Here is an 11,682-nt window from a genome sequence, read left to right on the forward strand (position 1 = left end):
CTGGGAGACAGCAATACTTCAGAGCTTGACTAATCCCTTACAGATTGGAAATGGGGAGGGATGTTGTTAGGCACTGAAAACGTCCTTGTTTTATTGCCGATGATGTATTATTTAAGCCTCCAGCCCCCTGGACTGCTTCAGTTAAGCCTGGGGCTCGTGCCCTTGTGTTCCAGCCAGCTTTCTCCCGGTGGGAGGTAAGCTCATCTGCAAGACCTCTGAGAGGCTTAAAGCAGCCACAAGAGTTTGTGGCTGGAAAAAAACTTATTTTCATGGCTACTGAGTGAATATCACCATATGCTGCAGGATCTTTTCAGTTTATACCTAAGGATGGAAGTATGTATCTGCAACCTTGTCCATAGTGGTCAAAGCAGACCTTCGGAAGCACCTGTATGGACACAAAAAATAAATAGTAAGTACTTTTCCTTGCTGATTTCCTCACAGTGGTGTCACTGTAACTTATGAAGCACAGCAGCACCCAGCTGTGCGGATGCCCCTGCCTCACAGCTCCCTCACCACGCAGGTCCCCGCGAACACAGCCCTAGATGCGCTGCAGCAGGCACCTCACCCGCTCGCCCAACGACCTAATCACAAATCAGAAATGCCCAGGGGGGTCGTGGTGTTGCTCCTTGAAGTCTGCTGTAGTTGGGAGCGGCTTCTCCTCTCCACTTACGCCTCATTACCTGGGCCTGCCTGAGCTCTTCGGGGCAGCGCACCCCCAGGCAGCACCCCGCGCACGGCGCCATGCCCACGGCAGCCCGCCCGGCTCCGCCGCGGCCTGACGGACCCGCCGCCCCCTGGGAGGCGGCTGCTGGGAGCGGGCTGAGGCCCCTGTCACCTCCGCAGCCCAGCGACCCTCCCCGAGGTGGCTGCTCACCCGCGGCCTAAGCCTCCCCGCCTCCTCGGGCCGCCATCTTCCCCGCCCCGCCGCGTTGCCGTGGCGGCGTGAGGCCCCGCGGCGCTGCCGGCCGGGGCTGGCCGCGGCGTTCGCCTGCGGGGAGCGGGCGGCGGTGGCGGGGCAGCCGCGGGCCCTGCCTGCCGCCGCGCCCCGTCAGCGGAAGGAGGAAGCGCCATGGCCGAGGCCTGGGCCGGCTTCTCGCAGGAGGAGCTGCGGCGCCTGCGGGGCCAGCGCTCAGGTACGGCCGGGGCTCGGGACTGGGGGCTGGGCCGGCCGCGGCGCCCACCCCGGTGAGCGGGGTGGGGAGGGGGCGCAGCGGGGCCAGGAGCGGCGCGGAGGAGCCTTGGGGCCCTCGGCACCGTATCGGCCCCCCCGGTGCCCCCAGCTCCCCCCCCTCCTCTCGGTGCCCCCAGACCCCCCCCGGGTGCCCCGGCCCCCTGCATCCCCACCTCCGGCATCCTCCCAGCTAATCCAGGCCATCCCCCCGCCAAGCGCCTCGGCTTCTCCAGGCAGCCCCTCGTTCCCCCAGCCAGACCCTCGTCCAGGCCCCGTCTCTCACCGCTCCCCTCAGCCTCCCGTCCGGCCCCTCGGGCTCGCCACCCACAACCTCGCAGTCCCATTTCCAGACTCCCCAGCCCCTCGTCCTGCATCCACATCGGTCTGTCCACTACCTCACTCCCGTGCCTGGCCTCCCTGCCCATCTGTCACCTTGTTCTTCCCTGGTTTTCACTTTTATAAATCCCCAGTTTGCCCACCAGCATGCTTGAAACCCTTTTGTAGCCCTAAATCCCCATTATTCCATTGAAAGTTGCCTCACTCCTACCTGTGGTTTCGCCTGTAGTTTCCCCACTCCAGGCCCCCTCTTCCTCCCTCTCCTCATTTCGGATGCTCAGATCCTTTAAAACTCCGGATTCTTAGGCTGGCAAAACACATCCAGGTTCCTGGGTTTTTCCCCCATGTTGCCTTCCCTTGACACCTTGGCATGTCTTCCCCTTGTGTTGGTTTTGCACCAGTTTGCTTGCCCAGAAAAGATAATTCACAGAGTCTGTCGTTGATCTCAAGATGTGGTTTTAATCCTGTTTCTTCCTCTCATCCATTGATAGACTTGTATGACCCCTCAGAGCAGCAGCATCGCCCCCACACTGTGAATAAGAGTCGGCAGCAACTGCAACGAGTAAAAGCCCTCCAGCAGCAATGTCAGAAGCTGGGACTGCAGGGTGGAGCAGCCTCTGTTCCTCCGGAGCAGTTGCTTTCTGTACCAAAACAGAAGCCTGGTCATCCTCAGCAGCCTGCGCCACCACCTCACCCTCCTTCAGCAGGAGATCAAAGGCAAAGTGACAACCGAGACCAGCAGAAGGAAGTAACGCTGGTAGATCCCGGTAATGGCAGTGACAGTGCCCAGACCCACCCTGCAAAGCCAAACTCCAAAGTGGAGAAAAAGAAAGTGGAATTGTTAGTAAGTTGGTAAAATCAGGGGATGGGTTTTATTGTTCTGTATGGATTCATTCTTTTGTTGTGAAGTAAAGTGAGCTTTTCTGTATCTAATTGGAAGGTTTGAGAGATCATGTTTGCTTCCTCTGTGTTGAACCTTTGTTTTTCATCTCTAGTTGGGTTCAACCTGATTCAGGACTAAATTCTGTAGTGTAATCCATGCAGATATGTGCTGTGCTGTCTTCAGATAATCTCCTATGGCAGTGGGATTGTACACCATAAAGCACCCAAGATGTAGGACTGTCTTCATGGTTTATGAAGACTTAATCTCACCCTCATGCTGTGTAGACCAGCCAGCAGCCACAACAGAAAGTCCTTCGAGGAGTAGATATGCTGTGATTTGTGTAACTTTGTGTTCCCCTTTACAGTATTGCTGCAGATTTGTTAAAGCCAACAGTGTTGGTAAGGAGGTAAAATTTCAGGTTTAAGCAGTTCTCTAGCTTTTATCATTCAAGATGAGACCAATCTCAAGGCTCTCACCCTGTGCGTCAGCCCACAGTGGGGTGCCTGTCTCCCTCAGAAGCATCAAACTGACGCATGTGAGAGGGGGAAAGTAAGTACTGAACGTGGCGCTCTGAGAGCCTAACTGCATGTGGCAGTTACTTGGTTCATCATCCAGAACTGAGATAGCCTGTAAAAGGAAGCTGCTGTCTAAATGCTAGAGGGGGCAGGCATTTCCAATATGACAAATTAACTTGGCTTTACCCCTTCGTGTTTGTTTTCCTGTCTGTATCTGAGTGCTAATTTTCCTTTTTTCCTTAGCGGGCAAAGCGAAAGTGAGGGGCAAAAGAACGAATTCTTTTTCTAGGGCATATTGTTTATTTTTAAAACACTTTAACAACACTGCTGCAGCCTTGAGTTCCTATGTAGGTCCAAACTTCTCAGCCTAAAATAACCAACAAATGCTACCTGGCCACCAAACTTCCATGCATCATTTGTATTTCCCCAAACCAGGGATCAGCAGCTTTCCGAGTATGGTGTGCCAGACCCTATCTCTGTCAGATCTGTCGGTAGGGTCTCACAGGGGGCTGAAGATGCTTCCTGCTGGAGAGGCAGGACTATGGCATTCAGCAGCACTTGTGTGGAGAAGCAGCGTGTGGCTTCTCTCAAATTTGAAACTCAAAAGGATCCAGGAAGCTGTGTTTTGCAGAGACGAGCTTTGAAAGGCTGCAGCTGCTGGCCACGCTGCCTGCCATTTACCTGCCTGGCTCCTGGCTGGGATCACCTACCTGCAAATAGCCGTCCCTTCACCAAAATAGCAGCACTTTGAAGAGCAGTGCCAAGTTTCTTGTGTGGGTGCAGCTCACCAGTAGTACTGGCTGTTCAGCTCCTTCCTAGTGGTGAAAAATGCAGGCGCTATTTGGCAATGAGGTAGCTAAAGCTTTGCAGGGGAGTTTTTCACTCTGTGGGGGGCAAATGACATTTAGCTGCAACAGCCACCCCCTGAATCTGCTGAATTCATCTCAGCCTGTGCACCTGAATTTGAATCTTATTAAAAATATTTCTCTATATAAAGTTTTAGGGATAGAGTGATGAGGAGAAGTCTGAAGAGATACTCGTGCACAAATGGGTGTTAGGATTAACATAGCTGAGTTACTTGGGTATTTTTAAGCTGAAGCTTCTTGAGAGAGGGCATGAAGAACAGAACAGGGTGGAAAAGTGGCAAAGCATTTTTTGTTTATCTTTAATCCTGCCCAGTTGTGTTGATGCAGGTTGTTCCCTCTAACCTGAGACCTTGCCTCCCATCCACTGGGGCTGATTGTATCTCTTAGTAGATGTAGCCTGGGAAATTGAATCTATAGAACTCTTTCTCTGGTGGCAGCAGTGAATTCTTGTTCTTCCTTGTTGCTCATTCTCATTGTAACTTTTACCAGCCTTTCATTTCTATCAGTTTAATTATTTGAGGGCTGTATTGTCAAGCAGACCTGTGAAAGGTTCTGTTTTGTGGAAAAAACATTTCCAAAAAAAGAGGCTGTGCTGGCAGGCTAACAGATGGCAACTTGTAGCAGCCAGTTAGAAACCTGAAACTGCTTCTACCTAGTAGGGAAGCACATCCTTTAAATGAAAAATTCCATCCATTTCTGAAAAAGTGCTGTATGCTCTTTCTTCCAGCAAAGCTGAATTAACCAGCAGCTTGCTTGCTTGTGAAGATTTTTGTTCTGATCAGCAGATTTCATCTGGAAATGTTTTATTGGTCTGAATGACTTCTTGCAGACATTCTTGCAGATGATTCTTCTTTCCTCAGAACCAAAACCTGTTTATTGTTTCTTTGACATTTTTAAAGTTTGCTCCAGGAAATATGATGGTGAATATTTGTGTCATTTGGGGAACAGGGAGAGAAATGAACTTTCTGTTAATTTTGATCTTCTTGTCAATGAGCAGGCAGGAAAAATCACGATGGGAAATCCTACAACAAGAGCAGCGGCTCATAGAAGAGAAGAATAAACGCAAGAAGGCACTTCTGGCCAAAGCTATTGCTGAGAGGTAAGGGGCTATGCTGCAGCATGGGCTGAGGAAGGGGTTGCTTTTCATGTGCAACCAGATGCGTATCTTCTATTTAAATCTCTTTTTCCTCCTCACTGTGCTCTGTATGTACTGCTTCACAAGTGAGCAGCTGTGATCGACATTTCCCTTTGATGACAAGTGCTGGCAAGGAGGTTGTGACTAAGCTTTTCACACTTCCAAAGCTGCAGCTCTGTACGCAGATGGAAAAGTTATTACACAATTTGAGAATTAGCTGAAGTCCTTGTGCCTGTTACCAAGGGCATGTTTGGAAGTTGGGGTGTTCAGATGTTCATCCCTGTTCTGTTCTTGATTTGTTTTCACTGCATTTAAGGGCAGTTTATTTGATTCCTAACCTATGAAGGGAAACTCTAGCTATTTCTGTTTGGGTTTTTGATTCTTGCTTATTAGGAAGTGAAAAGTGTTGAAAAGAAAGGACAATCAACTTTGTTTAAGAAGGTACTGTTTTACCACTGGCTGATTAGAAATTACAAAAATTCACGTCATTACAGTTGTTAACCCTTGCTCTTCAGGTGACCAGACTTTAAGGCGTTGTACAGTGTTGACCACCGAGATAATGTAAGATTACAGGGAAGGCAAGGTTTGTAAAGAGTGATATTGGAGCAGCTGATAACACTGGATCAAAGAAGGACATGTGAAGCTTTCAGGCTTGCCGTGCTCTCAGACATATATTATGTTCTGCCCATCAAAGCTCTTGAGTAGCAGAGGTGAACATAGCCATGTGTTCCGCAGATACTGTGCAGAAGATTCTCTTTGAGGTTCTGAACATTTTCCTTTCCTTTGCCAGGCAGAAATAAAACACAAGTATGTTTGGTCTGAGTCACTGTAGGACAGCAAACATGGGTTTGACCACCAGGCTGGGTTCTCCCTTCTGGAGGCAGAGCGTGAGAAGAGAGAGGAGGACTTGGCAGGTGATAGCTGGGGAGTTATGTCTGACATTCAAATGCCTTCTTCAGGCTCTGAACAATACTGCAGGATGTCTGTTTCTCTCCACCTTCATCAGCTGGTCTAACGAGAGATGGTGTCACTGCCTACACATCTAGTCTTGCTTTCCAGTCCCTGCTTTGGGGTGTAAAGCAGTGCCTGGAAAGCATGGTTTTGCTGGTGGTGATGAACGACAGTGAGGTGACCTGGTGTAAAAGCCTGTTGGAAGTTACTTAGCTTGCTTGGGAATCAAATCCATCAAAGCTTGCTGCCCTTAGCAACATTTAGTTTTCACAACTTAGGAATGAATAGGCTGAGTTGAAAAAGGTTACATAAGGCTTGATTGAAATCCTTTGTGTTTGATGTAAAACTTTCCATTGACTTCATTGGGATTTGGCTAGGCCTTTTGGGAATAATTTTACAAAATGGAAATCAAGCTTAGGTTAGGTGACTTTTTGGCCCCTACTAACTGGGCTTCTTTGAAAGGGGATATTTGCAGGGCTAAATACCCTTCCCCCTCTCGCTCCCCCCAAGCCATTTCCTGTTTCCTTACACTGAGAACTACTTCGATACAGCAGCTTCTTGTGTGTTTCCACAGTGAAGAAACACAATCCATTTTAGGCACTTTGATTATAGTCATTACGTAATTTTGCTGTAGTCCTCTAATAGCAGGCATTTTAGATCCCTGTGGATATTAAAAAAGATCAAAAGTCTTAAACCATAAAGGAGAAACCTTCTGAATAGCTCTTAAAGAAGTTGCTCTGCAAACGAAATGGGGCCCATTATGTCAAGAAGAGAGGCTTGAAAAGAAAAAAAAATAATAAATGCATCTTCCTTTCGCAGATCCAAAAGAACTCAAGCTGAAACAGTGAAACTAAAAAGGATTCAGAAGGAATTACAAGCTCTGGATGACATGGTATCTGCTGACATTGGCATCCTGCGGAACCGCATTGATCAGGCCAGTTTGGACTACTCCTATGCCCGGTAAGTGACAGCCAGGGAGGAGGGAATAGCCCTGCCCGAGTGGGGGGACAAAATGCTCTTTCCTGTCACTGACCCAGTAATGGAGTTATGTCATCGTACTAATGTGCAGTTAAAGTGGTCACAGTCTGGGGGGCTTTCAAATCTTGAGGTCAAAGTGTGGGTTTATTTCCTAATTTTTTCCTCGAAATCTGGAAACTGAAATAGGTTTTCTGACTGCAGACTCTGCTTTCCAGCTTCGTACTGTCAGGAGACGTACTTGCTGCTTTAACTGTGCAGTTGTCCATAAGCCTTGCTTTATTGTTTCAAGGTTGTTTATGTCTTCTCAGGGGGAAGGAGTTTTTTTTTTAAAGTCTTAAAATTAAAGTCCTTTTCAGGGAAACTTGCTTGTTGATGACAGCTTTGGTCCTGTTGGAATCAATGGGACCAATTAAGCTTAAAACATATAACACTGCTGAAGTGCTTTTGGAACTGGGACCAAAAATTGAAGGAAAAAGCAAGCTTTCACCCCTCACAATGTGCCTTTAATCACTCTGGTTCTGATGAGTTCCTTAAATGCAAGAAATTAATCGGAACACCCTATTAGTTGTGGGTAAACCACAACATCAGTAGATAAACATCAGCATGTTTATGCAGCCTTTTAATAAAATGGAAATGTTCGGTTGCGGTTTTTGGTTCACTATTCAATGTGTTAAACGTGTATTTCTCCTTATGACTTCTGGTATATGTTGACCACAGGCCCATAAACATGGTAATTAGTCTTTAAAAAAATAGCAGTGGTAGCTAAAAAATAAGGAATTCTTTTGTGTAATTATAATTTGAAATATCCAAGATTAAATGTAGTTTCAGTAGCTGGGTGCGTATGAATACAGAATTTCATATCTTCATGAGGAAAAAGATTTCATTGTATTTTAGGTTTAAGTCTGGTTTCTAAAACCATTAAATGCTCCTGGAAATTTCCTTACCAAAATTTTGGAATACTATGTCTATTTGAAATACTTAATGGCAAAAGAGCAGATAGCACAAGCAGCTCTGACACTTGAAAAGCAGTTTTTAATGAGCATAGCAAAAAAGGATGCTGGTAGGATGAAGGGGATAAACTTTACGAAATACTTATTGACTTTCATGAATTTAGTAAGTCTTTGTTTTTGCGAGGGAGAGATTTGGAAATGCACGTTAGGTACTTTCAGTGTTGCAGTTTTTATGCATTATGAGCCAAAGCTGATTTACTTTTAAGTGGTGACTTTTTAAGCAATTTTTTAGTTCTTGCCTTATATTTTAGGGCTAAAACGCAAGTAATTTCAGTGGGTCAAAAAGTGCAATATTAAATAGTCCTGAGCACCTACATAGGGACATTTGACAATTGCTGTAAAATGGAATTTTTGTAAATATGATGTGAAGAATATGCGTGAATTCAGGCCAAAGATTTAACTATGCAGACATTTCCAGCATAGCATTAGTTTTTCCATTTCAGATACCTGATCCAGGGAAATCTTGACTTTCTTGTGAGGGAAAAGTGGGCATCTTTTGTCCACTGCAGACATAGCCTTTACAGCTGGGTCAAAGTTTTGTGATTATTATATAAAAGAACATATTCGCAAAGGCTTTTCTATGTCTTAATTTCCTCCTCTTTCCCTAAGCAAAGGACCTCTTCTATCTTTCTGTTGCTTTGATTAACCAGATATTTGAATCTGGTTTTATAAAAAAGCTGGATTCTTTATTCAATCACCTTACTAATAATTAGTTTTATGAATGCTCTGTAAGGAATATTGTGTAGTCATTCTGCAAAAGCTTTTGCATGTTCCCTTTCCTGATGAACAAGATTGCATCTATCTTTCTATTAATTAAATCAGAGTTATTGTACAGATTCACTGAATGTAGCAGAAGATGCATCACTAATGTGGACAGCAGCATTTAAGTGCTAGATATCCTGGGTGGGTTAACCTCAATAAATATTTGGAATATTTCCTTTTTGCTATATTTGTCATGACAGGAAGTGCAGATTGGCAGGAGGTGTGTGTTGGGGAGATGCTTACAATAAAATTTTACATCTGTTGCCACGCAAAAGTTGTGATCACTATTGATGTCATATGCTGTCTCAATCTGTGCTGCTCGTGATTTTCTGAACATATATATGGGTGGCCGGAAGAGTATGCTTCTAGACCAGATCCGAATGTAAATGTGTATAGCACCCTTGTAGCATCTGTAGCTGTTGGGTGGAAGGTTGGATTAGGAAAAACAAAACTGTTTTGCAGTGTTTCATTTCACTAGATGGGTGTTCATTAGAAGCCTGAAATCACTACAGTTTCTGATGGTTGCTTTCTGCTGCTAGAGATGCATCTCTTAAAACAGGCAGTCAAAATGCTTGTTCGTGATTCAATCTGTAGATTTCAGATGAGCAAATTAACTCTCGGAATATGGCAGCAGTGGAGGCTAGTGTGTCGAGAGGAGATGATTTGATCAATTCACACTTATTTTCTTCCCTCTTACTAATGTAGTGGTGTGTCATGAATAACTGGCATAATGCATTGCAGAGCACGTTGCGTTTCAGGGATGCTTAAAGTATCTCTCCATGTGTCAGATTGTAAAGTGCTTTGAGATTTAACCCACTAGAAATAATGATGATTTTGCAGGAAGCGATATGATAAGGCTGAGTCGGAGTATGTGGCAGCGAAGCTGGACCTCCAACACAAGACGGAGATTAAGGAGCACCTCACGGAGCACCTGTGCACGATCATACAGCAGAATGAACTCCGCAAGGCCAGGAAGCTGGAGGAGTTAATGCAGCAGCTGGAAGTGGAGGCAGATGAGGAAAATCTGGAACTTGAGATAGAGGTGGAGCGGATGCTGCAGCAGCAGGAGGCAGAAGCAGGGAGACAAGCCAGCCAGTCACACAGTCACGCTGGGACAGCTAAGGAAAACCCCACTCCTAGTGTTACAGTGCGCAAGAGTGAGCATGGTAACCATGCTGTTGTTTCTCCTGCTATTTCTGAACAGTTGGTTCAGTCTCAAAACTCTGGTACCAAATCCCTCACCAATATGGACAGCCAAACTCAAGCAGTAAATGTGACTCCAGGAAACTCCCCGGCTTGTTCTGCTACATGACTACTATATTCAAATAAGGCATTTGGTTATGGATAACACAAGCCCTCTGTGGGCTTGTGTGCTACATGTTATATCTCGGCTTCTGCAGTGCCAGTAATATGCACTTCATTTCTCTGTTCCTTTAATATTGTTTCCAAATTTTAAAGGTGCTTTTTTTTTTCCACAGGACTCCCATTTAGGGTTTACCATCTGTCATCATCATTCTGGTTTAAGTTCATGTTCTAATGCCCAGCTCTTCACGGGGCTTTGTACCTTCCTGAAACAGGATACTTGGGAGTGAACAGTAGGGTTTTTCCAAAGGCTTTCGTGTATCAGTATCACAGATACCTGTTCCAAGCGGTGTGCAAGAGAGACATATCTACAGGAGAAAACATCACAACTTAGTCTGCCTCTGAACACATTCTGTCCCCTGACAACTGCGATAGGATGTTTGTCTTCCTTTATATCCATAAGGGATTAGTTTTCAACGGTTTTTAATCCTGAGAAACCCAGGGGCTTGCTTTGATTGTCTTCGTAGCTGATACTCCTGCCTGTACCTGATTTAAAGGAAGTTCTTGTGTTGAAGCAACTTGCAAAGTCAGTTGTAATATTTCCTATTTATCACTTTGCTTATTTCTTTCAGGTAACGCTAGATCACACAAAACTATATATCGATAACATTATTGTCTATGAAATCACACCAGCTATGATTTAACAAAAATGATGGGTTACATACAGTTTAAGACATTGGAGAATGTATGATGTAGAAGTAGAAACACACTAAAAGAGTATGTTACAATTAAAGCTGTTCTAGTACAAACATTTTTCTCTGTCCTAGTTGCCTCAAAGTTCCAATAATTAGCCAGGGGTCTTGTAATGGATAAATCCCCACAGTATATTGGAAATGAGCCTGGGTTTGTATAATATTCAATTAATTTTCTTGCCTGAGGAGCAGGTTTGCACCCCACAAGAAGCTCAGCTGGTTTGCTCTGTTGCTGTTGAAAGGCTTTAGAAAGCTATTCCAGGTGCAGAAAGTCTCAGGCATTAAAATAGAGGACATAGAAAAACCTCCCATAGACCTAGTGCAGCTGCAGACTGTGGGGACTGCACTCATAGTTACCCGCTTTGTAAGAGGAAGGCTGCTTTCGTTGTGGAAATGGTTTCAGTAATACCTGACCTGAATGTGTCAGTCGAAGTTTATGAATGAGTTACTGAGTGATGCCATCAAGTATATAAATGGGACACTGATTGTCTCTATGGCTTTAATAGTGGAAAAACATATCACTACATTTTTATTCTATTAATAAATCAGTGCATCTTCTACGCAGTGTGTTTGCTTTCAGTTGTGATATCTGATACCAATACCCATATCCAAGACTGTTTTTCCACAGGAGGTGATAAATGACAGAATCAGATACATCCTTTGGCAGTTTGCCTCTGTGTGAAAGTAAAACCTTGAAAAAGGCTGTTCCGAAACATGAAAACGTAACCTGCCATGTCTTTGCTTCATACAGCTTGGCAGGAGTCTCTTCAACCAACTGTGGCCCAAGGCAGCAGTGGAAAATCTCTACTGGTGCCTCCCATACAGAGGAGAAAGAGGGATCAATCTGTTTCCTAGAGAAGCCGCTCATAATCAGGGCTGATCAAAGTTAGGAAACTCCAAAGTAACATTTGAGATATGTATGAAGCATTGCCCTGTTGCTGCTGATACACTGCGTGCCCTGTTACTTTGCTGGGAGACTTGGCCTAAAAGCTGAAGATTTGATTGTATTGTGAGAAAATTT

At 45.2% G+C, this 11,682-nt stretch overlaps 1 protein-coding gene across 3 annotated transcripts; it reads left to right on the forward strand.

Moving 5' to 3' along the window:
• The first annotated feature begins 976 nt into the window (after nucleotides 1-976).
• On the forward strand, nucleotides 977-11,221 carry GORAB (golgin, RAB6 interacting). Of its 3 annotated transcripts, XM_055815569.1 has the most exons (5): nucleotides 986-1,133; nucleotides 1,999-2,347; nucleotides 4,769-4,870; nucleotides 6,677-6,817; nucleotides 9,448-11,221. In XM_055815569.1, the coding sequence occupies exons 1-5, from the start codon at nucleotides 1,070-1,072 to the stop codon at nucleotides 9,917-9,919; spliced, it is 1,128 nt and encodes a 375-aa protein (XP_055671544.1). In that variant the 5' UTR covers nucleotides 986-1,069; the 3' UTR covers nucleotides 9,920-11,221. The 3 variants fall into 3 exon arrangements, with proteins under 3 accessions (XP_055671545.1, XP_055671544.1, XP_055671546.1); XM_055815570.1 differs by lacking the exon at nucleotides 9,448-11,221 and having other exon boundaries at nucleotides 977-1,133; nucleotides 6,677-6,821; XM_055815571.1 differs by lacking the exon at nucleotides 986-1,133 and having other exon boundaries at nucleotides 2,214-2,351.
• Nucleotides 11,222-11,682: the final 461 nt, after the last annotated feature.

The sequence above is a fragment of the Falco peregrinus genome, chromosome 10, assembly GCF_023634155.1.
Source record: "Falco peregrinus isolate bFalPer1 chromosome 10, bFalPer1.pri, whole genome shotgun sequence".
Classification (NCBI taxonomy): domain Eukaryota; kingdom Metazoa; phylum Chordata; class Aves; order Falconiformes; family Falconidae; genus Falco; species Falco peregrinus.